General features: G+C 36.1%; 1 protein-coding gene across 3 annotated transcripts in view; it reads right to left on the reverse strand.

Moving 5' to 3' along the window:
* Nucleotides 1-26,980, reverse strand: part of CPEB2 (cytoplasmic polyadenylation element binding protein 2) — a 51,313-nt gene that overhangs the window by 14,142 nt on the left and 10,191 nt on the right. Inside the window, exons 1-6 of one of the 3 annotated variants that reach the window (XM_040555009.1) lie at nt 21,797-21,853; nt 12,840-12,890; nt 12,256-12,340; nt 5,743-5,766; nt 1,847-2,017; nt 136-225 (exon numbers count right to left, since the gene is read on the reverse strand). In XM_040555009.1, coding sequence (XP_040410943.1) covers nt 136-225; nt 1,847-2,017; nt 5,743-5,766; nt 12,256-12,301 — 331 coding nt within the window. In that variant the 5' untranslated portion in view covers nt 12,302-12,340; nt 12,840-12,890; nt 21,797-21,853. Of the gene's footprint in view, nt 1-135; nt 226-1,846; nt 2,018-5,742; nt 5,767-12,255; nt 12,341-12,839; nt 12,891-21,796; nt 21,888-26,980 lie in introns of those variants that run through there. The other 2 variants (XM_040555007.1, XM_040555008.1) reach the window with 2 other exon arrangements.

Genomic DNA, 26,980 nt, shown 5'->3' on the forward strand with positions numbered 1-26,980 from the left:
GTCTGAACATGCATTGAAACTGTAGAATTAACTGTTCACAGGGATTGCGAATTATACCCTTTGGAAAAAGATGAGATAGTTTCCCAGATTAAGAATTGCACTCAGTGACTGGTCAAAACCTTCCAACTCTCTTACCTTTTGGTGGAAAATAGGACTTGCTTTCTGCTTTGTGAGGCCAGTCTACTACCAAAGGTCCAAATCGTCTGAAGCTAGCAGTAATTTCATCTGAAAAGAGGCACAACAGTTGAAATTAAAATCAATAACATAACTAAATAAAAAAGTACTATCAAATGAAGATCTTGGTTTCTAGCAAAGGTTGACGTTTCATGGAAAAAGAGAAGCAAACAACTTAAATAGATACATCTTCCAAGTGTTAATATTTACCCAAAATATTTCTGGTGATTTTATGCTTACTTTTTATTTTTATTTTTTTTTATTGCTCAGCATCAGCTGATTTCAGAAGGATGTGGACGACTGAAGGCAGTGGTGAAAACTGGTGTGTTACCTTTTTATATTCAGGATCTGGTTTGAATACAATCGAAATAATTTATTGTTTAGTGATCTACATTCCAGACCTTTGTAGGCAGATGTTCATATAATAAGTACCACAATTAGCATGATAGTACTTTCCAGCAGATACCGTGAACAGAAACTGAAAATCACCTATTTAGCAATGCTTCTAATATAACCATGAATAGGCCTGTTGCAGGATCTACTACGCCCCTTCATGATGTCCTTCTACACCAGCTGCTGCTTCCTGCCATTGCCTGCAAGAACCTTGGTCATGAGAAACAATAACACAGCCCTAAACTCTACAAGAGCAGTAACTCGTCAAACACAAATATACTCTATTTGTTTCGGTTGCATCCTGTCATCAGCATATAAACAGGAAAGAAAGAAAAGGTATCTCCATGTGTCTTTGTTTAGCATTTGTATTAAAAGCAACAGTGCACTTTTGAGTTTGAAGCTAAAGTGCACCAAAAAAGCTGAAGTATATTAAAAGAAATCATTTAGTACGTTTCCGGAGAGCACTGTCATGAAGATGAAACCAAAATATGGTCTCCCCATGTCTGAAAGATAATTAACCACAGTCAGCTTATTTGGTATGCAAGTTAGTCTAGGATTACAATGAACCTTGTAAACGGACTTCTGTTTACATTACAAAGCTAGCACACAATTTACAGTTATCTGCACAGGAGAAACCTAGTATTATACAGCATGATTACTTCAGATCAGCACTATTATACAAAGCAATTCCAATTGCATCACATAATAATCTGAACTTCCCTGCTATCTTCTGTATTCAATGCATCACACAGGGCTCTGCCACTTGACCTTCCTCTGCCTTAGTTTCTCTATTTAGGAACAGGAATAATATTAACCTTTCTAAACCACTTCTGAGATGCTCAGGTAAAATAGAATTTGAAATTCAATTACTAAGAGACATTTCCTGTGAATAGATGATGAAGTAGGTTCAGGTAGAGGACACTATGAAGGGCTAAGCTGTATATGAAAGGAATATACATGCCCCATACCACTGCAAGGTAAGCATAAGCAACAAATTCCAGGTTTCACATGGAACTCTGCAATCTGGAAGTGTGGAAGCATAAACGAATAAATCTTCTCAAAATCAAAAGGAATGGATGACATCAAGTGATACTAAGTTTAACGTACCCATCAACATACCCATCTCATTAAAAACAAAACAAAACAAAAAAACCGAACTGTAGTTGTAGCCTCTTATACAACATTATTTTGCTGGGTGGTTTACTTTCATTACCTCATTTAGGTTTTTCTCTTTCTCCCTCCCTCCAAACTTCATTCGCTTAGTTTTCGGGCAGCTCACCTTCATCAATATCTGGTGGAAGACCTCCAACAAACACTTTCCGAGAAAAACGCTCAATTCGTTCCCCATTCTGATGACCTGAATAGCAGGTAGGTGAATTCAACACTCCGACTTGATCACTATGACCATCGTCCAGCAACCCATCGTCTATTGGGAAGAGGGAAGAACGGCCTTAAAAAGAAAAAAATAACATATATTAAAACAATTCTGTGGCAGTACACAGTTATGTAATTTTAGAATGGGCAATGGGGGAATAGCAGTCTGGAAAGTAAAAATAAAAACAACAAGAAATTAGAAAAGTATACATGAGTTTAAGGCAAATTAAGATAATGAAAAATATGTTAAATCTTTAAAAACGAAATTCCAGGTTGTAAACTGACATCTCTGCAAGCATAATACCTCATACTACGTTATATTGAAGTTACTCTGCTGCATCAAGTAAGATAATAATAATTTGCTTTTAAATAGAGGGTATTACATAGAAAGAGATTATATTAAGGGCTGCTTAAGTGAATTTATAATTAGTTTGCCTTTGGTTTAGCTTCAAGTTAAAGCGATAGCTTCTATCACATGAATGACTACCGCATGTCTAAAAATTACACTTTAAGTGACCTGAGGGAAATGAAAAAATATATACACAGTAGGACATTTCATATAGGTACGATTTCTCTATTCTTTGGAATTATCCGATTCTGATAATGCAAGAACAGATCAGTTTCTGTGAAAGCAGGAGAGAATTTTAATGAGTGTGCATAATGTAACACTTGAAAAACGAGTCAATGCTGATTTATACTGGCTCTCAATTTTACAACAGTTGCAAAGGGAAGCCTTTTGGTGGTTCCTAACATGTAGCAGTCTGCAGTGAGACTACAGTTACCCTTTTCTGAGGGCAAGACAAACCAGGCTTTCCAGTGGTTGCTGTTCCACGTCTCTCCCCCTGTAGAAATGAATGTTCAAACTGAAAAGCTAGTTGCAACTGTGAAATCCAAGAAGCCCACAGGACACCTTTGCAATTGCAAAGTGATCAACACTGACACATAGATGGCAAAGGGGAGTGAAAACATGGTATTTCCGTCCTACTTTCACACACACAACCACTTTCATAATTTGCAAATTTTAGAGAACTCCAAAACAGAAGACCCCGAAGGTCAGGTTATGAACGTAGGTTATTTAAACTTTCACTGCTTTAGTGCAACAAGGATTAATAAAAGTTTCAAATTCAGAAGTTAGTCTGAACTGCAGAAAAGTCCAAAAAGAAAAATTTTTGTTGAAGCAAAATAAATACCCCACATCAGCATTTATTCTGAAATGCAATTTTTCTGTTTCTCTCTCACTTTTTAAGTTGTTATTACTTAGGACATTCTGGAATTCAGCTGCTTTCCAAAAACAAAAGCAGCAAGCAAAACCATAAAACCAACCTAGCACACTTTTGGGAGACAAGTTCATTTTCCACCTCAAATACCCAATTTATTCCAAGTTCACCCACTGCAAATGGATAGGCAGAAGCAGTGGGCTCCTGACACTGGAGTCTGCAGTATCTTAGCTGTGTTTCGTACCGCAACATGTAACTTTTATCCCACCTCAGGAAAGCCCCCTAGGGACACCTGCAGAAATTGTGCAGATAAGCCAGGGATGAGAGCAGTAGGAAGGCCATTTGTTTCCGTTAGACCACCTGAGATCAAGTGCTTAAAGACATGGCTGGAGGAACAGAGAGCAAACATCATGACTAATGATCCACGTTGCGGTAATAACACCTGTAGGCCCTAAGCTAATATCTGAATCCACTATAAAAATACAGTACATCAAAAACACCGAATGAAAACACAAGGTGATAGAAATTAACTAAATGTAATCATCACGTGGATCCAAACAGAAGCAGGACCGCTGGACTGTACTGCATTAACAAAGCCAGTGACTGTGATATCTTTATGGTGGCATTTCACAATTATGTCTAAAGTGCTTATCTGATAGAGAGGAACACAGCAACCAGGAAATTGCAGCGTGCTCCTTCCTTCCATTAAAAATGGTGATGTGTTTGGAAATATCCTAATATGGTGGGAAGCAAGCGATGGCATCCCTGCTTGCTATCACAAGGAGGCATTCAGCAGCTGGGTAACACGAGCAGGAGAGCACCTTGAAAACTGGAAGCAAGTAGGCTGTGTTCGATGGGGTAGCAAAGTCAGAAAGCAGTGGACAAACAGGAGGTTAACGCAGCTGGAAGAGGCAGCAAGGGAGATTCTTTTTGCAAATGATATATTTAGACATAAGAGGAACAGGACCACACTATGACAACCCAAAAAGGAAAAGACTGCAGCAGCTAAGTAGTGTTGATGTGAGCTTCAAGTTATGAAACTCGCAGTTATAAGAATGATGATCAGGTCTTATGCATATATGAAGAAGCGGTAATATTCTTTCAAAAATATGCCAGTCCTAATTAACCTGTTGGTTACAATATGGCCACAAAAGCATCTTTCTTTTTTTTTTTTTTCCTTTCTTTTTTCCCCCCCTTTTTTTGAACAAGCAAACAAAAGGCACAGACACAATTTATACTTACGGAAGGTACCTGTCCCAGCCTATCGAAGGGGGGTTGGAATTATATGATTTTTAAGGTCCCTTCCAACCCAACCCATTTGATGATTGTATGATCTCTTCAGATAATGAAAATTAAGTTTTTATGTTTCTCAAAGTAATTCTTAGATAATTCCATTTCTGACTTACAAATATATAGGAAAGAAACTCAAAAGAATAATCCTCAGAGTAATTTATTTTTTTCCCCACAGACCAATGTTAAAATCTAAGGACAACAAGAATCTAAGGCTCTGTTTCCATCACAAATCAAACCATCAGAAAACGTTTTGAAGAGGTTTCAGTGAGATCAGTTTTTCTTTAATGTGGGGAAAGGTTTGCCAAAAGCACTGTAGCTCCTCAGAGAGCTAAGATGACACTGAGGACAATGGATTAACACACTTAGTGCAGCACGCTCTGACTCCAAACACTTCTTTCTCCCTCCTCTCCACTTTTAAATGCTTCTCATCTGAAGAAAGCAAAAAGGTCACTTTCTAGGCTTTCCGATTTCTCCCAAAGACTGAATTAAAAGGATAAGCCCCTTTAAATACTCGTTTCTTTTTGTTTTATGACAGTGAAAAGGATTAAGCAAAATCTACCAGAAACTTTCCAAAGACAACTGTGCTATTACACATGGTCTACAACATTATTCTTTCAAATGGGGCTCCTGAGCAACCCGTTATGAACCAATGCAGAGATCAAGGCAGACAGACAGACAAGAAATTCTGTGTATATTGTGAATATTTTGAAGCTCTCAAAGATCTTTATGATTTGCTGCACACTTTACCTTGTCTTTGTAACAACCACTGGTGACTTTCTCATACAGCTGAATCAGTATTGGTTTTCTGGGGTCAGTGAACATATATTGATTTATACTATGAAAATCTATTTACCGTTTCCAAGGGCTGTCCACTAGATTTCTTCCTAAGTTTATGAAATATTTTTAGGTTTTACTCTGTACACTATCATTTACACAGAAGCAAAGGGAGATGAGTTAGAACAACCAGCAAACGGTATACTTTTAAAGGGGGCAACAACTGCAAGCAGTTACCATTAGTGTGAACAAAATTATGATTAGAGCTACAGAGCTTTAACTGATTAAAGGATTTGGAATTCAAACTCTGAAAGAGTTTCGTTTGAAGAGATTCAAACCGAAAAAGAGATCAATGATCAAAGCAATCCAGACTGTACCCCTCACGCCCTCCATCTCCCCCGTATTAAGGAAACATGCAGGTAAGCGCTTATAATCAACAATCTGGATTAATTAATCATAATGATCAGTAACAGCTCCATCAGGATTAATTGTACTGTAACAAACAGAAGTGAATTACCTCGTCTTCGCCCATAACTCCTCGCTGCATGTAAACAAAGGACAAATTGTAAAATGTCAAACAACTGTGTTATGCCCACATATGAAAATATTTATCATACAAAAAACTATGTGGGTGAGCAATAAATAAAAATCTGCATTGGTATTTGCCACCGCTAATTGTAGTTTAGACTGCAAATAAACTGAAGTCTCACTTAAATATCCCACTATTTTACTACTCAACTGATGTGAGCAGCGGCTGTAAGGAATATACTATAAAACACAGCAATATCATTGCACAAATGTTAATTATTCAATGTGCCTTTATACTTGATCTTAACTTCATGTTAATTACAGAAGCATAAAATGTGGTAACTTTAAAATTCATCTCCACAAACGCAATTTGCATCTTAGAAAAGTGTCTCAATAACACGCAGGGCACTGCAACTGAAAAAAGGAAAATATTACTTTAAAAAGCATGTAGCCAGCATTAAATTAATCACAGAAACATTCTGGTCCATGGAACAGTTTGTACAGTCCTTTGCAGTGACAATGCAAATGCTATAAGCCATGACCTTCCTTTTTCATGAAAAGACCTAGCAGAAAATTAACCGCAAGGTTTTGTTTGAAACAAAAGACTCCTTGTGGTAGCAAACAAAATCAGGGCACAAGTCACAAGAAATGGCATTGTATCACAAATACTGCACAAAGGCAAAGCAACAATTTCTGACAGACTGCAAGTAAATCCAAGATTTTCCTAACTTCTGAGTTTTGCAAGATTCTTAAAGGGATCTTACTCACAGCTACAGTTCAGCAGGCTGCACTGACTGCTCCTCAGCCTGAAGGCTGGGCAACTAAAAATAGACAGATTACTAATACAAAAACTATCAAGCTATGGGTAATTTTTAGTTACGTTTCCACAAAGTATTTTCAATTCCTGTTTCTCAGACTTTGTATCTGAGAAAGATTACTTTAATCATTATAGCACTGTAGTTAAATATCCACACAGATCACTATAAACCATGGTACCGTGACATTCATGAACAAAGATTACTGTGTCCCCCCATTAATTTTTTTTTATTTTTATTTTACTAGGACTCCATGCACAGATCTCTCCTAAAATGCAACTTTGGTTCCGAGACACTGATACACATGCAGTCTCACAAAGTCAGTGACTCGTGAAGTAAATTCACTGTTCCATTTCCATATTATTGAATACTTATATGCTGGTATTTGCCATTTGCATGGGGATTTTTCAAAATTTTTGGTAAGTTTATATATATTTTTATTCTCTTTATTTTTTCCTACTAGGAATTCAGTGGATTGCTTATGGAATTCTGAGAATCTCTCTCGTATTTTTTTCCCTTAATACTTTTGATTTCTTACACAATGTTAAGTATATTCCTATCCAACTTGCATTGAACTTGCTTTCTGATTTATTTTCTTCCACCTGAAAGAATCGCTATGGATTAGAACAGTCTTTTGCTTAAAGTTTTTCATACCCTTCAACTTTTCACTAGTGATCCAAAACCAGAAATCCCAGTTTCAACAAGACTGGAAACACCTAAATTCAGATTTCCCATATGAAAATAGCATCCACAAAAGGCAACATATTCTTCAACAGAGGATGTGATTAGTTCTCTTATCAGTCGATGCAGGATAGGGAGACTAATGTCTAACTTCAGACTTGTTTTCATCTGAAGTCAGGCACTGACAAGAGAGCAGCTCTGCTGCTGCTGCAGCATGTCGGGATCTTCTCTGACTCTTGGACACAGTGACTCACAGGCAGCATTAGCAGTGGCGTCACCAAGCCCTTGTCCAGCACCCTGTGCTCTTCTCTCCCCCCAATAAAACCAGAGTAATCAGGGAAAATTCAAGTGCATCACACCCACAGTAATGACTGCAATGTCATGTTCTCTCTCCAAGAATACTAAACAAATGCATACTAATAAAGCACTTCTAGCACAAGCCATAGTGATTTTTCTTCTTTTCCACCAGATCTGCTCCTTTTTGCCAACAAAACCAGCTCAGCTATTTTCTTATATATTCATAGTTAAGGCAATCTGATAGACAAAGAATATTTTGTTGCAGAACACATGAACTATTTTCTTTTTGTGTTTTAAAATATCAGTAAATTTAGGGATAAACACAGCAGGGCTATTAAAATGCTAGAAACCCCTCCACAATGCAATTCCGCTTAAAAGGATATTTGTTGCAATATAAACAGAAACACGACACACCAAAGTGTGTAGTCTGTATATTCTTTGCTTAGGGAAAAACAATGATATCAGAGAAAATAGAAAAATAATTGTGTTTGATGTTGTCACATTATTTACTTTACTCATATGGCAAACCCCTTTCTCCTAATATTTACCTGGTTTGTCCATTTAGACTGTAAACTAGTTTGGGCAGGGATCTTCTGTCATTGAGTCTATAAAGTCTGGAAAACTTTGCTCCCATTCTCAGACGATCTGTAGGCACTACTGCAATAAACGTGACCACTGATATCAACCCCTATGGTTTTGCAAATCGTTATTTTTGATTATTTTTATCCAGATGACCACAGTGGACAAGTTGTTTTAATAACAACAACTACAAAGCCTTGAAGGTTACAGGCTCTCATCAGACTGCTTCCCAAATCACTACAAATATGGTATTGAACTAAATGTATCCCTTTTGTAACTTCAGTATTTTAATCTCCCCACATACATATTTCTATAGTACTGTCTTTCAAAGGCTAAATATTGCTTCTGGAAACAGTCTCACTAAAACAAACTTTTAGTATAAGGTGAGCAATGAGATACTCTTTTAGATTCAAACTAGATTCTATCAGAAATATTTTTCTCTATTTATTAAAATACCATGCACATACTGTATGTATACCCTTCAGAGCATGCATGCTTATATGTGGTGTATATAACTACATATATAGTGTATAACTCAATATATACACATTATATATATTTAGAGAGATAAATATAGTTTTATATGTATTTAATATATACATTTAATATGCATTTAATATATACATTTACATAATTAGTGCCTGTGTTTAGAGAAATAAATAGTTGCAGGGGAGATAGCCCTTTGGGGAAGGCCAGTCACTTGTAGTTATACTTGATTTATGACAGCTAAAAAAATGAGAGATTACACTTCCTTCCTTCCTTCCTGAACTTGTTCAAAGAGTAAGTCATACAGAAATAATTTTGTATCCTCTACTCTGTAAAGGCAGATAACCTAATTAGCTAAAAACTTTGAAAGATTTCATGTAAGTGAGAAAGTGCAAGAGAGACACTCAGAAAACATGAATTAGGTAGCACATGCAAGAAGGATTGTATGTCCAATGAAAATGGGGTCCAATAACCCTGCAACCTTCCAACGTTAGGTGCTGTAGCTACAACAAAAACATTCCCTTTTCTTGTAGATAAAAACTACAAGGTACTCTTTAGTGCTTCTATATCCCTTAGGTTGCATACTAGTAAGTCTAGAAACTGTCAAAAAAAATCAACACCCCCTTTCTGCAACTTAAATCAGCTCAGAGATAAAAAATATGGCAGACAGAAGTAGACACTTTTTCCGCCTTTATATTTATACGGTCTTGATGTCAAATACTTTTGCAAAATTGTGAGCAGTGCTATCGTGCACATAGTCAATGTATCATTTCTGTTTTACTAAGACATGTATTTGAATTACCCTCCAGAGATCAAATATGCACTTATTTCAGTAACTGAAACTGCTGAGCTGAATTAAAAATATGTTGTATAACAAAAAAAGACCTACTAGACCAACTTCCTATATTTAAGTACAACTCTGAAATTTATGATATCAACTAAGATAAAATACCATTTGTCCTTAACAGTCCTGATTTACATGAGCAGATGGGGACATTGAAGAAATGAAGCTTTTTTCGTTAATACTTATTTGTCATTTAAAGAAACCCATCAATAATTATGGCTGAAATTTTTCAGGAGTATTGGGTAAAGGAGGTAGGTGCCTAATTCCCACTATATTCTATCGCATTTGGGTGCCTAAATTCTATTCAGATTCCTTTAGATTTTAAGGCTGAAAGAGTTCATGATGACCACTCGAGTTTGGCATGCATGACAGACCACAGAATCTCATGCAGCGATTCCTATATTAGGAAGTTCAGTAACTTCTCTTTGAAGCAGAACACCTTTCTTAAAAGCACAACCAACTATAAGTATCTCTAAATGATGGCAAGTCTAATGCTCCCTTCCTAAACTGACTGAATGGTGAATTATAGTAGGTTTCAATAGTCATTAAAAAAAAACAATTCAATGCACTAAAACTGTAAAGGTGAGAACCCTATAATAGGGAAAAATACCCTACATCCTAACAAACTGGACTTTTGCATTATTAGTTGATACAGAAAGATTGTAAGACAGAGTTGACAATTAAAGATGTACTCAAGTGAAACCATTCCACGGTATCTTTCCTTGACTTTTGAGGGAGGTCATTAAAAATCCATTTTTTTAGTTTTTACTTTTTTTTACAGTTTGAGCTGTAACAGATATATAATTATCAGATATATAATTTATTAAAACATAAATCAGCTTTCCTTTGGTTCATTTCATTATTTTAAATAATGAAAACTGTAAATATTAATATTAGGTACAGTTCAGTAAGTACATGTTAAATGAGCTGGAAAATTATCTATCACTTAAGAAGACAAAAACTAGCTAAAAATCAGTTTTATCTAGAAGTGTTTAGTCTTAAGAGGGCTGAGGAATTCCAGCCTGGCTCATGTCAGAACCTTACTGGGATCCAGAGATACACGTCTACTAAAATGGAGTCTACTAAAATCCACTGAGGGTTACAATCTGCTGTTAGCGCACACGAAGATGGGTCCCACATCTTTAAAATGTTACTGCTTTGCTTTTATGAAGGGCTGATACTGCTGCTCCTCCTGGTAGTGAGTACAACTCTAAATGAGAAAATACGGGATACATACAAATCTATGGATTATCAGTTCTCCTCTTCTGTATTCCTCCCTCCAAGGCACCAGATAAGGGGATACTGTGAAACATTCGTTTGAATCCTCTTCAGCAGAGGAAACTGAAGTCTGCAAGCTTTTCAACAAGCGTTCAAGCTGTGATTCTCCTTACCATACATTTGGAGAAAGCCCTTCACTTCTTGCAAAGAAAGACAGGTTGTGACAGAGTCTGAAGCAGCTGTAGCTTCCCAGAAGCTGTTCTTAGTGTTTCTGTTTTCTAGCTGCAAGTAGCTCCAGTTTAGAAGCTCCAGCTTCAGGTGGCCCCACCAGTATACGTGATGGCACTCAGACTCTCCACGTGCGTTACAGAGAGCTTCGGTGTCCAAAACAGGGCTCTGAATCAAATTCTACAGGGCATACCTAAAAATTAGGCTTTGCAGCACCTGCCTTTTAGACAGTCAAATTGTTATTTTTATCTCACTTACTGAAGGTTGTTTGTAGTATTGCAGCTTTTAAAAAGGACAGCACTTTCACTGAGTGCTACCTTCCAAACAGCTGTGGAAACCCCACCAGCATTAATAACAAACCAAGGTATTCTTTAGTGCATATTCTACCTCTGTGGTAGGCTTTTCAGGTTAGTCTGTCACCATAGAGACACATTTTTCCAATGTCACCAATAAAAGCAACAACCTTTTTTCCCAGATAGTGTAACAACACTTCCCACTTATTCTTCTAGCATGCAGTACAACAAAAAGAGCTCACCGTCCTAAGCATTAAAGCAAACAAATTTAAAATGTTTCTTGCTTTGAAATATTTCAGCTGCTCGTAAGACTGCTCAATATTAATACCTTCCCACCTAATGTTTCATTATAAATCAGCACGTAATCACAACAGAACAGATACCACCCAAGAAAACCAGCTTGTAGGATAGGCTGTAGAGTTGCAGTTAAATACAGAAAGTTAGCTGTTGTAAATGTCCTAACATCAAGCACATCTACATTCAATCTAATTTCCAACCAGAAATCAGGAATATGGATTGTGTGGGCTAAACATGAACTTTATTTCAGTAGTAAATAGCTATTTTTGCTTTCCAAGGTACTCCATTATCTTAACTATCCAATAAAAAAAGGACCTGATTCTTCAAATGTCCATTGTGCGAGACTTATTTTTAGTGGACGGACAGCCAAATAGGAATATCCTTAAAATTTTAAGCATTTACTCACAGTGTCACATAATGGAAATTATTTTTTTGTTTGTTTTACAATTTATACCCAATTGCACAAGTGTAAGTGACTGTGTAGGAGGGTAAGGCAACAAGATCAAAAAAGAGCTCCACAGACCCACAAACCTGACGTAACTATTCTGTTTGTACTTTTTTATAATTAGGTCTTTACTGGTAACATTTAGACTCATCGTTATCCAATAATTAGAAGTCAATGACAAAAATGTAGTTGCTTTGTGTACAACAGATTCCACTTTTTCTTATCTAGTGAAGCTATGGTATTACAGCTCTAATTTTTCCCTATGTAGAAAACATTTGTGTGCAAAACCCCTGATTTATTATTGACTTAGATGGATTACCAAGCTCTGCTTCCTTCTTTAGCCTTGAACAAAGGCTAAAGTTCATGCCTTCACTGAGTAGCAGATGTTCATGAAGTTTGACCTACTGGGAGAGGAACGTGAACATGAACTCTAACTTCAGCATATTTTGCAGTTAGAAACTTATTTGACAGAGCCAGTTCCAAAAAAAAACCCACAAAAATAAAATACTATTCCACAAAAGTGTAGTAAAAAGTATATAGTTCACCATTTATCTACACAAGATAGAAAAGCATGCATTTCTGGCCTTCGTATTTTTCTCATTCATGTCTAATAGTGTTTTAGGAGAGCTTTGGAGAATGTTATGCTCATGTGCTTAAGAACAAACAAGAATAGTACATCTTTTAAGTATTTCAGATTTCAAATAAGCTAGAAATAATGAAAGGCTGTTGCAAGATTAGCTCTTGCCATTCAGCTCTGAAAAATGGAAAGCACTAGTCCCATCAATGTTGGGGACTAGAGGCAAGTAATTCAATAACAGAATATAATAGTGCAATTTTATACTAACACGTCAGATTTAAACTAAGCTAGAGTTAATTAGGAACTGTTATAAGATTAGCACTTACCATTTAACATCAGAAGATTGTCAGTCCCTGGATGTGGATAACTCAAGCGACCTTAAAAGAAAACAAAAAAACGAAGAATAAAACAAAACAAATGCAAGTTTTAGTTATCACACTAGAAAATAATAACACAAAAAAGAAATGAAATGAAAAATCACTTCTTAGAATTTAAATACAAACTCTATTTCCAGTTTGCCTATGGGAAATAAAGAGCTAATATTTAACTCCAAGCACATTAACCAACAATACCCTTGACCCAAGTTAAAGCTGACAAGAACAGACTTCTTAACCTTAATTCTCTGGTCATAAGATCTGCAATGTGCTTTGGGATCAGCTCCAATAGGATAAAGCCACTTTTTGTTTCATGACACCCAGAAATAGTGCTGACTGCTTTAGCCTTGTCTTTCATAGCGATTGTGAATAACTGTACTATGCACATTGCTTAACAGAGGGTCATTTCTGCGCTTTACGGCCTCTCTGCTGAATCAGTGTAAGAAAAAACATGTCAACAGGAATTAATATTAAGGCATTACAATTTATTAGCCAATGTAAACATTGCATGTAGTATTTTTAGTAGGTCTGGGAAATCTAGAGTACTGGTTTATCTACAAAATTAAGAAATTTAAAGAATATGATACATCACGTTTTATCGCAGACAAACACCTATTGAATAAATATTACATGAAAAAGCTCATATCCTGACATGGAACTTTTCAAGTGTTGCCTTTTACTACATTGGTGACATGTTTTACTTTAATAGCTAAACGACTGGTTTAAAATGCATAGCTGAAGTGCCTCTTCACTACAAATTCCTTTTTATTAAAGGAGACTTTTTCTGTTTACAGGAAGCTGCAAACATACCAGTAGTGCACACTGACCTAGAGAAAAAATTTCAATAGCTGCTGTGTTTAGAAGCGTGCTTTGATGTGCAAAAAACTACATTTCCATATATCTTGCTATTACAACATACTTGCTTATTTATAATCCTTCAGCTTGTATAACAAACATACTGAAACAAACATTTAAATCTTTTGGAGGAAACTAGAATGTTTGCTGAGACAAGAATAAAGGCAGAAAGCAAAGCATGTTGAGAACTGACACAGATTTAAAGGGGAATATAGATGCAGATGGCTTGTAAGATGCAAGTAAATATTAGTAAGACACTGCAGATAGTCATATGCTAATAAGGCTCAGGCTTTCTGTAAAGAAACAGGAAAAAAAGAAAATAAAAACCAAAGCAGCAATCCATATATTAAAGTTGTCTAACAACTCCCATCATTTTTTTTTTTTTTTTTTTTTTTAACTCTTGCTGAACCCATGTGTTTAGCAGCAAGACTGGAAATTTCTCAAAATAGCAGTTCTGTGTCTAAAAGGACACACCTTTGGGGTTAAATAAAAACTCCTTTTGCAGAAAATATTTAAGTAATAGTACATAGTTAGCTGCAGGAATCAAACAGGAGAATTTTCTACCAAAAACTACAGAAAAAAAAATATTAACTCTTACACTCAAAACAGCAAGATTTAAAAAAAAAAAGAAAAAACGTTTTATACAGCCAGATACTATTTCTCTTCCAACAGATCTTATTATTAGAATGGATGGTACTTGTGCAGCTGAAAATTAGGTAGGAACTCTGCCTATTTTTTTAGGATTTGGAAAGGGCAGATGAACCCAACTGAAAGAACTGTTACTGTCTTCTCTAAATTTTACAGAACTTTTAAAACGACTCAGGTAAGATATTAAAAAATCATTGCAGGAGCCTTTGTCTTCATTTTCTGTAACTTCAGGATGCCCAGTTTTATAAAACCATCCAATTTTTCTCTCATGGTAAGCATTTATAGCTACTCCTAATGTTTCTTGGAAAAATAAATATTCTACCCCTTGTAGAAATGCATTCTAGTACAAGAAGGAAGAAATTAAGAAGGTGGCATCCTTAAACTGCAATCTGGGAGCTGCCACTGGTTTGCTCAGCCTGGTTTTTAAGAGGTCACTTTGCTTCTCCTCTCAGGTGGTCTATGAAAGTAATACTCATTTGCCTAACAGACAAGGATTTTACAGGATTATTTACTGTCACCATCCTGTTTATATACGGTGCTATAGAAATAATTGCAACACCGTGAGCTGCTTCTTGCAGAACGGTGTGATTTATCTTGAATAACGACAGAAATTGTGAGAAATGATCTTCTCAGCTTGGATCTCCTTGAGACTCTGGTGACGATCTTTGTCTCTAAATTTTGTTCTTTTTTCATTTAGTAAAGGGGACAAAAGATACCTATCGTAAGTACTGCAGAAAGAGAGTTCAGATTTAAGTCCTATCATGACAGAGAACCCCTCTGATGTCAGTACCTAGAGGAAATCTGCTTTAGAAGACAGGGGATTCCAGGTTTAAAAATGGTATTTTTGCATTTTCACCTTTTTTTTCCCCACTCTCTCTAGCTCCATGAATAAGCTGCACCTGAAACATAAGGCACAAAGCTGAAAAAGTTGAAATAATAAAGCACTTCTCAAGAAGTCGCGAGGACGGAGCTGCGCTAAGGAGCGCTCTCTGCCTGAATCCACTGGGCCCGGGACTCTGGTGTCAAACCGATGCACCACACAAACACAGAGACCTCCTCTTGCTGTTATGAAGAAGAATTTGCTAGCTCAGATAACGATTTGAGGGTTAGAAGAGGAAAATTAGTAACCTTTTTGGTCTTATTCAAAAGGTTATTTCAATGAAATCACATTTTGTGATTTAACTGTAGTTATGTCATTCTGGTGATCCTAAAATTTGTATTGACTACCTTGTCTAGCACTTGGGCTGTACAATCTTAAAAAAAATTTAACATAGAAGATTTGCTTACTTTTTCAAAATATAACTACTGCTAACTTTGTTTCATAGACCTCAGAATAATCTGAGGTGGCAAAATGCAGCGTTTCTATGGAGTGCACCTGAATTTAATGATATAAATAAATTTGTAAAACTTCATGTGTGGAATTAGGTGCAAGATCAATCTTATACAGAGTTCAGAGAACTCAAATCTGTTTAAAAAGTGTAAAACGGATGTATACAGTATTAAACTTCATGTAAAATAGCAGCACATAAAATACAAAGAACAAAGGAGCGCCATCTTATACCAATTCACTTTGCTTCTATCGTGGATTTTTTCCTATTCAGCTCTTTCTATTGCTTGTTGTTCAATGCCTTTAAAAATATGTACCAGTTTAACAACTGCCATCATCACAAACCCCATCTATTCTCATTTTACTTCAGTGTCAGTAATCTAGATTTGTGAAAACCGTTTGATACTTCTACTAGTTACTCCAGTGGTCTCTGCTTGCTTAAAAATAATTTTAATAACATGTAAAGATGCTATACTAGCTTAAAAATAACTACGAATTAATTACAGAATATCTACTATTTAAATAATAGATGCATTTAATTCCTGAGAAATGAAAAGTAATCATTTCACTGGCTGTCTACAGAACTAAACTCTGCAGCATCCAAAATTAGCACCACAGTATTGGTGCTACTTGGAAAAAATAGGATGGCTGATATTCCAGTACTGTATCATAAAGTATCATACTACAGAAATTTTCTCTGTGAAAGCCTGAGTCTAGCAACTTCAGCACGTTACCACTCATTATTCTTACGTATCACGGCTAAATTCAAAATAGCACCGCTGTGGAGAAGCAGGTATGTCTGACATTTCTTACGTAACTGGTGTTCTGTGAAATTTAATCCCCTCTTCCGCATCTAAATGTGATCAGTGTTAACGCAACTGGCTGGTGCGTATTTCTGACAACGTGTTCTTGCGTAAGGGAAGAAAAATAAAAAGCTTGTAAATAAATTTTGGTGGGCCAGCTTAACAACTACATCCACTTAGAAGTCTTGAAAATGTCATCCAAATGATGCGGAAAGAGTAAGAAATTTAGTTACATTTCTGTAATCTTTTGTTGTTAGTATTTTAATTTTCACTGCCAATATTAATTTCTTTTATAAACCTCTTCTGAGCATCCGGACATAGTTCTGCTTACTCACTTTTCATTTTAGGGCAAATTCGTATCTAGTATTGGACATGCATGCTTTCGATTCCTATTTAATTCAACCGTTTTAGGAATCCCCAAATATTAAAACATTTGGGACAGATTTAAACCTATAACGACCACTTTAAATATTGCTGACTCAGTTTCACGTGTTTGATGTTTCATTGTCTGCTCCCACCTTTTTTTTTATCTTTGTTTTGAAAGTCTTAAATGATTGAACGAAGAGACTGAGAATCCCAAGTTCCTTTCCCACCTTCCCTTTTTTTTTTTTTCCAGTAGATCTCCTGATTAAAAGAGAAAGAGCTTCCAAGTTAAGCTTTTTCCCAGACTACGTAACAGACGGCAAATGGCTGAGGACTGCAGCAGTTTCAGAAAGCTCAGTTTTTGATTTGGTGTAGTTAAGACAACAGCACAAAACCATGTTTGGACAACACCTAGTTACAGAAAGCCTAGATACTACACTTTCACATGCTTGTGTAAGAATTATGTAAGCTTTAATGAGGCCAAACGCGTTGTCTACAATAAGTCTGTTTAGGCAAATGAGTCTATCAGTCTCAAATAGGAACATTTTTTTTCTCACAAACAGTTTCTAAGAAAGAAACCTACAGAAAACATTATTAGGTTCTTTTTACTAGAATTTCAAGCCTTTTATATGACAAAAAGTGAAGTCTTTCCTTCCTTGCTCTTTTGTTCAGCCTTAGAAACTCTTTTCTGAGCACAATTTAATTTACGCTAGGAAGCAACTGCATAATTTTAAATGTTACTGCTTCCTAACCAAATATAAAACAAATTCATTTGAAAACAAAAATTGCCATGTCCAAAGGAAGAAAATGTTTTCTACTGTGCTGTTCAGTCACCATCACCTTTTTTTTTTTTATACTTCACTGGGCATGCTCTGGCAGGTTGCTTTTAAAAGAAACATGCAGAGCACGTGAAAAGCTTAACTAAACTAACTGAATAGGAAAATAAAAATATGAAAGAGCAACATAAAGGCTTCTAGGTGCATCACTTTATTCTTCCCCAACAGGTAAGCCAAACATTAGTGTTTCACTTTTATTATATTATTACTAGCTATACAGAAAAAAGTATTTTTGTAGCTTTCCTAAAAAAAGCTTTTCTCTCCCCTCACAAAAAAAGCATGAAGAGAAATTGGACTCGTTTTTCCTATAAACTTTGTACTCCTCCTTGTTACTCCTACTAGCATAGGTACGACTAATTCAAGTTCTGTATTGTCTTATATATAGCTCGCAGAGCTATAGGAGAGCTGATTAGGAAAAACAAAAGAATTGTAAATTGAGAAAAGCATCAACACTCTTGCCTTACACACGAGAAACCATTAAATCACATGGAAATCATCATCATCTTTACTAGAACCATGTTTCTAGTAGATACAGTAGATAATAAATCTCATTAAATCATCTGCTTCTCAATTTGAACACATTCTATGAAAAACGTAACCTGTTCTTTTACATTTTTTTCCATAATCTCTTTAAGTGCAAATGTTTTGGCTTTCTTGCTTCTAAAACGTCTAGAACTCAAGTTTGCTACATCTTGACATCAGGAAGGACTCATATTTGGGGGAAAGTAGTTTAAAGAAAAAAAGAAGTACACAAGCGTTATGTCTGAAAAATAATTACACAACTAATATTCCAATATTTTTGTCTAGCCTCCAATATTTTAAGGGTTAATAAAATTAAAAAGGTATTTAGCAATAATGGTGTAAAACCAAATTAATTTATTTTAACCTTTACTATTTTTAACTTCCGTTTGTATTGTATTGATTGGAAAAGGCCATGTTAAATATCTTTTTATAAAATGGATTTTGAGAAAACAGCATGGGAAAGATTAGTTTTAGTATGATCAGGATTTCTGCTGCAATCACTAGTGAATTCAAGTACACCTCTACCTTGAAAAACTGTCTTACTGAATGCTAAAAATCACTTCTTTCTTTTGATCTCTTCTGTAGTTATGACTAAACTTAGTCTAAGTGAAGCTGAAACTATACATCTATAAACAACTTTTGGCAGGCATAAATTTAGCTTTCAGTGAATCATATTTGAAATAAAGGTTTTTCAAGTTCATGAAAGCAAAAATTGTGAAATCTGACTTCCTTCTAAAATGAGTCTTCAAATGCAAAACTTAAAGCTGTGAGCTAGCACACACAGTGTCTGTTCTGCATTGTGCAAAATCTGAGACAAGATGCTTAGTCATACTCCAGATATTGTAAGCAGCTAAATCTGAAACACGTGCTTAAAATTCCAGGGACTTTCATTTTACTGCTGTGGTCAGATATAAAAGATGCATTGTCTTAGTGTGCTTAGATTTAGTTAAAAACTTGCCATAAAAATATTCTCTAGTTATAAAAATATTCTTCAGTTACAGCAAAGCATGTCATATATTAATAAGAATAAAAAGTAAGAGCTAGTTATATTCTTAGTCCTGTGTATTATGCAAGCAGGTTCTTACATAAGTGTCAGATTTGCTGTGGTGAAAAGAAAACCCAGAGGGACTGAAATAACAAAATTAGCGTTTCACAGTTTGTAGAAGAAAAAAGTTAAACTTGTTAGGAAGTTACAAAAATGCCAACTAATGGTGACTAAACACGAGAGGGATAGGGAGGAACTGAAAAGCTATTCTTGGATGTGTTCTCTGCTTCCCACTGTCAGTCAGTAAATTCAATAAGGAACATTTCTCTTGTCTTTTTGCTAATAGTGTAGCTTTTTCAATTGAAATAATAACTTCCAAAGGAAATAAAAAAGATCTTCAACAACCTACTTAAATAACAGCACACGATTATTCCATTTAAATTCAGTTGGTGCGTGCATTGTTCTCTGGCACTCAAACAAAAAAAAAAAAGAATTTCCTTTGAATTCATCACTATCTATGGCTTCCATCTGTTTTAGTTCAAACATAAAACTTAGCAGAATTTTCATTGTGATGGTGAAACTGTTAAAAAAATAGAAAGTCTGTCAACTGCAGACTGAAACCATACACTCATGTCCCTAGAATGCACAGAATAACTATGGAACCTTTACTGAGTTTTTCAAAAATGTCTATATATGGACATATTTGACTTCATCCTAAAGCTTTGTCTTGTCTTATTCTCACTGAAAAATTATTATTGGAAAGATATAGTTTTCATGTAGTGTATCGTAACAAAAAATGATGAGATTAATAAAAATAGGTCATTTCTGTGTTTGCTATGCCTCCGAAAACTCTTCTGCATTATAAAACCAAAATGAAGACAGCGAGATGGTGGGGAAACAAAGCAACCACTTCCATTTGTCATGTCAGTGTGCACGCAAGTGAAGAAACTGACTGGTTTTCAGGAATGTGAGAGATGTCACTGGCAGTATATTATGACAGAGGATCTGCATTCTCTAATTTTAAGCCTAACAATAGCTTTACCTTTTAATATCTAGCCTGATTGTAGACTTACTTGCCTTCAGATAACCAGAGTAATATTAGTCACCACCTGAGTGTGGCAAATTGAAGAAACAATGCTTTGAAACAGGGATGAGCTAACTAGTTACCTTGCCTTTGATGACATGCACTTGCTTTTAGTTCATAGCAGTTACCACCAGGCTAACCTTCGCAGGTTTTGACCTCTGCGTGTTACTTAGTAATGTATTGTTAACACGTAGAATAGACAGAAACTGAATTTACTAGTGGACTTCAATGATAAAATTGTTGAAACTGGAATTCACTTTCTGTTGATATTATGAAACAAGTCAGATTAAAGAACATCTATGAAAATTTAATTTCAGCTGCCAATCTAATGAGGAGCAAAAATTAACTGGCTAAGCAGATGTTACCTACTTACTGATCTTTGCAGAAATTTTTAGTTTTGAGAAAAAAACACACAAAACAACCTTTTGGCTTTACACTGTAAATCATACTATTACAGGCTATCTAAATACTACCGATCTTCCAACTGATTACAAACATTTTTAGAAAAATGAGCAGACAGACAAAGTGTCTTCCACATCAGGAGAGCACAGGCCCTTATGTGCTAATGTAGTATATATTAAGCTTAGAAGTCTCTAGAAACAGAGAATGGATGGGAATAAATAACTGTAAAAATATGTGATTTTCTTTGGATTGCTTTAATACAGAGACATAATTCTGCATAGCAATCCTGACATATTTGGTAGTTTTAAAGCTAGATTGTGTTAGTCCAGTTATAATACCACAAATAAAGTAACATCTGATCAGGCCAAATAAAATGGCTTGGGTTCCCTGCTGCAAGGTTCAATGGTAAAATCCACCTGAGAATAAGTATGGAAAAACAGAATTCCAAAGAATGACTTACTGCACAGTGAAAAGAGGAATTAAAACTGAAGTCCACAAATATTTGCTATTTCAACAGAGCCCAGAAGGGTAAGAGGAACCTGCCTGCTAAAGCCAAGTGTACTTCTGGACTGCTTCAGACTAACAGAAAATGGACAACTATATGCAGTTATCCTCCATGGGCTTTAATAAATATATTTGAAAGGACAAAAATTGACTTTATCAGTGGACTTAATTTTCTTACCAACTTCCACTGCAAAGAAAGAGATTAAAAAAAAAGTGGATTAAAAAGTGTTTTGACTCCCCTCCCACCTTCTCTTGGCTAGCTCCAACAGATCAGTGTCTCTTTACAAACTGAGGTAGAACTTCCTGCAGCAGAAAAGTCAATTTCAAATAAATCTAACTATGAATTTCTTGCGGAGAGGAAGAAATACCTGTGAAGATACTAAAGCTTAAGTTTAAGTTAAGTTTTAATCAACTGTATACCAATGTTTTCAGTAAAATACAGATCGAGATTGACCTTTTGTATGAGTTAATAATTCATTTGCTATTTTAATATGAACCTAGAATCTAAATTAGCAATAAGTGTTAATTCAAATATGCAGAATGGATGACCCTTTTTTCTTTATTTAGCATAATAACATACCTTTAAGTGGATCATGCTCTGCTCTCATAATGTCAATAAGGGAGTTTTCCAAAGAGTGCATATTCAGACTGTCATACATTCTATTTCGATCCTAAAAGAGAACAAAATCCTTAGTATTGGAATACAAATTCTGTACTTTTTAACAGGAAACTTGATAGAAGACATAGGTGCCTGGCTAAAGGCTGCACGCTCAGACACTCTGGAGATGGACAGTAATACAAGAGCTTAAGATACTTTAATTTATTAACAGTAAGTTTAATAGCATCCAAATATAAAACTAGAGATGCACTACAAAGAACTCTTCTGTATATACGGATGTATATGTATATTCTATATATCTCTATAATAGCCTGTTTCCTTTAGAGGATCTGCTTGAATCAGTTTTAAAGATCCACAGCAGAACTCAACATTCGGTTGTTTAATGAGCTCCTCCAGCCATTAGTCTCCTTCAATTTAATCTCATGCAGAAGTTAAATAGTGAGTAGGCTGGGGAACTACAGGAAGAGAAGAACAGTCACCTCATATGAAAGAATGCATTTTCTTAGTGCTTTGCTAAGTATCTTGCCTAGGCACTCAGTCCCCTGCTGAGACTGCACTCCCTGGTTTCTGAGTCATTAATCTGAGACCGTTTGCATAAAGACTTGAGTTTCAAATGGTCAACACTAAATGGTTAAAGGTTGCAAAATTAAAGTTAAGCTGTGAAAGAAAATGTCACAAAGCGTACTAACAGATTATCAACCTTACAGAGAACATTTTTGCAAGTACTGAGATTACTAAAAAGTTACCGTAACACCTTACAAATATTTTCACTGAAGATAATAGAAGCTATTGTAATAAATCATAAATGTATTCACCAATTTTATGCTTAAGACATTTCCTCCTGCGTTTTCTAATGCACCCAAGTTGTACAGACAAAAAAAAAAAAGATTGCTTGAAACCTCTTTGGCCTTTCTGGAATACCTTCAGAGACTGAAAATAGTTTGTGTAAAACCTTAATCTCCTCTACTTGCAAGGCTTTCTGGCTGGACTGTATCACACTAAAAGCACGATTACAGGATTTTATTATTATCTCCTCTCTGGTTGCACTGTAGTAACTCAGCAGAGTAGGATGAAATACATCACACCCATCCCATGACCATTAAAATTCATTAAAGCTGCAGCCAGTACATACATAAAGGGACAGCAGTTTTCTGACCCACACCTCCCATGCCAGTCCAGCCGAACAGAGATTAATTTCAAACTACATCCTACAGCAAGCAGGTACTCCTCACGTTTGGGTTATGAAAAAGCAAGCTTTGAAAGAGGTGTTTTCTATGAGTCAGAAACCATGACTTGTTAACAGCTCTGCAAAATAAGCCACGATGAAACTAATGTTTGACTTTCCTCCTTCTTAGAAAGTTTAGTCAATGTGATACAATGCTGGGAAAAAGAGGGAGAAGCCATTTTTTAAGCTCCCTCCCTCATGCAACTCTTAAGAGTAATGGCTTTTCATGGGGTAAACAGTCTGCTACGTTGATTTGATGATTTTTTGGGAAAACTTTAGATAATTTCAATGAGAAATTAAAAACTAGGTTTCTCTCATTTCCTGCCACGTCTCAAAGTGCCACTAACTGTGTGGGGCGATGTGGTTTGAGTGCCAACAAATCTCCAGTAGTACTTGAGTTCCCAGCAATCTCACTTGGGGACTGCTTAGCTTTCATTCAGTTCTCTGGCTGTCCTAAGCAGCAGAGGAATGAAACCGAAGTGACTCACCAGCTTCCATGCCCTTGCAGGTTTATTTCTCAATAGCACCTATGAAAAGAAGCTGCTTACCCTAGCAAGCTTGCTTTGTATAGAAGGTGTGAGCTGTGACAATGCTGCATCTGTTCCCTACTGTCCCCTAGCAGATGCATGAGAAGGTATCTCATCATAATTTTTAATCAAGTCTTAAATTCAGCTGACTTGAAAAGCCACTTGGTAGGTAGTAAGCGCTCTTGTAAAACCCTGTGCTGAGTAAACAGAAACCAGATTTTGCCACCTTTGTAGCCAATGGGGTAAAAGAGCAGGCATTAGTAAAATATGGACAAAACTCTACGTGTGACATTTGATCGTTGCAGGCTCACTAGGGAAGATTTTCTTACTTATTTTTTAATCATTGCTCATTCCACATTGAGATAAATAACCATCTGGGGGTGCCCAGTGCCAGGACATGTAGCAGTGGGCACAAACAGGAACACAGGAGGTTCTGAACACCACGCCACACTTTATGCCATGCAGGTGACTGAGCACTGGCACAGGTTGCCCAGAGAAGCTGTGGGGTCTCCTCCTTGAAGATATTCAAAAGCTGCCTGGACATGGTCCTGGGCAGCCTGCTTTGGGCAGCCCTGCTGGAGCAGGGGATGGAGCAGATGGGCTCCTGCCAGCCTCAGCCATGCTGAGTCTGTAAGGAGCTGTCAACATACTTTAACCTCGCTCTGGAGAGCAGAAGCTTTTAAGAAAGGGCTCCATCACTGTTAATCCCTAATAGTGACTCACTTGATCACAGACCTTATGGGGAAGTGGAGAAGTACAACATAATGTGTTTGTGACTCCTTTGTAAACTGCTCCACTGGCTGACATGGTTAATGTAACTTTGCCCTTGCACCACTCCGTTTTGCAAGTTTTGTATTACCAAACTGAAAGGTCATGTGCTGCTGGAAGCAGCAATAAGCTTTCCCTATCCTCAACACTTTTATTAGCTTCATAGAAATGAACTGTCTAAAGAGTTTTGTTTCTTTGAAGTGTATTACTTTATTTCTGGCAGTGAAAACAAATTAGACGTGCCCCATACAATATAAAATTGTTGTGAATTTAGAATTTCAATACAGGAACTATACCCTGCTGTCTCACAACCCACATGTCACTATCCACTTGTGTGCTTGGCTAACACCGAGGTAATCAGTGCTTCAAACTTGTAAGATCGATTCCAACTCACACTGATGAACTATGTACTGTACTGCAATGCTTTCTGAAATGTAATTACCTCAAAAGGAGCGAGATGTTTTTTTAGTAAAAGGTTCATTTTAAAGTTTTGTGCAACTAAGCTTCATAATGCTAAAATTCTGCTTTATGTTCCCCAAAAACATACATCATGTTTTTAAAGAGCACAAGGATAACTTATGCAAATATGAAGCTTTCATTTCAAAGCAGAATTTAAGTATGTCAATAATGTAGGTCACATCCACAAAGGTTTCTAGAAAGTTCTGCTGCAGAAAAACATCCACAGTGCTTTGAAAGGGGACAACACTATCACAGCACATTCAGCTCCATCAGGGAACCTGCGCTGTTGTTTTCCAGCATCTCTGCGACAAGCACGAGAAGTACTCCCACCAAACACGATGGCTTTACAGAGCTTTCCATGCACATGGAAGCAGAACTACTTCCATATTGTTTTAAAGGTTTTTTTCCAGGTTGTTTTTAAAAAAACTGCTTATCAAGCATGTTGAAAGAATGGAACAACAGATTATCACTAATATGAAGACACTGATACATAAGTGCATGTGTTATTTTTTTTTAAACCATCCTAATTCCAAAAAAAACCCTTTTGCCAAGGATGAATTCCTGTAAAATATTTTGCATTTCCCTCACCTCTGTGGCTCATCAATCGTGTACTAAGAAGCAAACAAACTGTGGCTGTGTCAGAAGGTCCATGCCTCAGTGGAATGTCACAACATAACACGAGCTTTTCCCAGAGCTGGTAAAGTTAACTTCTCCCAAGCACTCCAGACGCTCACGCTAGCTTTTCATCTCTTTTTAACTGTAGAAGTATTTGCATCTTGGTTGACCTACCTTCCCAGTGCTGTAATCGCATCTGCATTCCTTCAGGGAAGAACTGAATGTTTTTGGTGCAACTGTCCACAGATTCAGGGGTATACAGCGTTGACAGAAATTGTCACCTCAGAAGTTAAGACTATGTAAGCCAGTTCACAGAAAAGCAGTTCTTATTTCTGAATTTTTATAAAAATACACAATACGGTAGAAGCATGAAGTATCCTATCTAGAGGATGCAGTTAGTGCTAGGGCTTTTTGACAATGTCATACAAAAACACATTTCAGATGTATTCCCCCCCGTATATCTAAATGTGGAACGAATGGCAGGCTGGCAGCTTTCTCTGAAGAGCCACTTCCAACACTAAATCGTTGGATAATTTTTTTTGGCACAACGTATTTAGGACTTCTAAATATATCCACACAATTTACGCAAAGACTATTCTGTCTGAGCAATTGCAGAAACTCGGTGCAGTCACCTCTCTAAGCTTTTATATCATCACTTACACAAAAAGCAAATACTTATATGGTCAGAAACTATTATTAAATACTAAATACAATTCTCCTAATCTTTACCACAAACTCTAAAATAGATGTTCATAGTTAAGCAGCTAAACACCTTTGAATTTTAGGCATATGCATTAAAGTACTGATCTGTAAGGCAAGGTAAAAAATTCTAATTCTGACATAGGTATTGAATTCAGAAAACACAAATATGTTTACAATATGTTCCCTTACATGTCCCTTCACATTCAGAAGAAACGTAGCACTATCTGATGGGGGTTAAAAACAACTTGCAAGCCATAAAGCTTCTAGTCACTTTAGAATATGGTCTTGGCTGGCTGCAAAAGGGGCTCTAACTTCAACCTTGCTGATCAACTTAATTTTTTAAAAGCTTGCTTGAAAAAAAAAAATCATTTCCCAAATGAAAGCTTTAACTATTTTTTTCCTTAAAACTGACCTAAATAAAAAATGTGATCTAAGACTAGAACGTGACAGCTGATTTCATAATAAAGCATTCACAGATTTAAAAGTACCCAAATGCGTTCAGGTGTTCAGTGTTAATGTTTGCAGTAATAACCTTAAAATTAGGTATAATAGATGTTCTAAACTATCATCCCTGCCAACATCTAAGCTTCAAGTCATTCTCATTTTAGTGAAGACATACTATAATCACAAGCCCCTTGCTGAAACTACAACTATCATAGATGAGGAGCTTAAAACATATGACTTACTACAATTTTAGCTCTATAAAAAATGAAGGATAAAGCCTTAAAGTAGACACTGAAAATAGGTTGGTTACTTTACACAGTGTCATTAGTGGTAACGATGAGCTATATCTTGTAGACATCTGAGAACAGTCAACCTGACAACAAAAAGTGCTTTAAAGTTAAAATC

The sequence above is a fragment of the Cygnus olor genome, chromosome 4, assembly GCF_009769625.2.
Source record: "Cygnus olor isolate bCygOlo1 chromosome 4, bCygOlo1.pri.v2, whole genome shotgun sequence".
In the NCBI taxonomy this organism is placed as follows: domain Eukaryota; kingdom Metazoa; phylum Chordata; class Aves; order Anseriformes; family Anatidae; genus Cygnus; species Cygnus olor.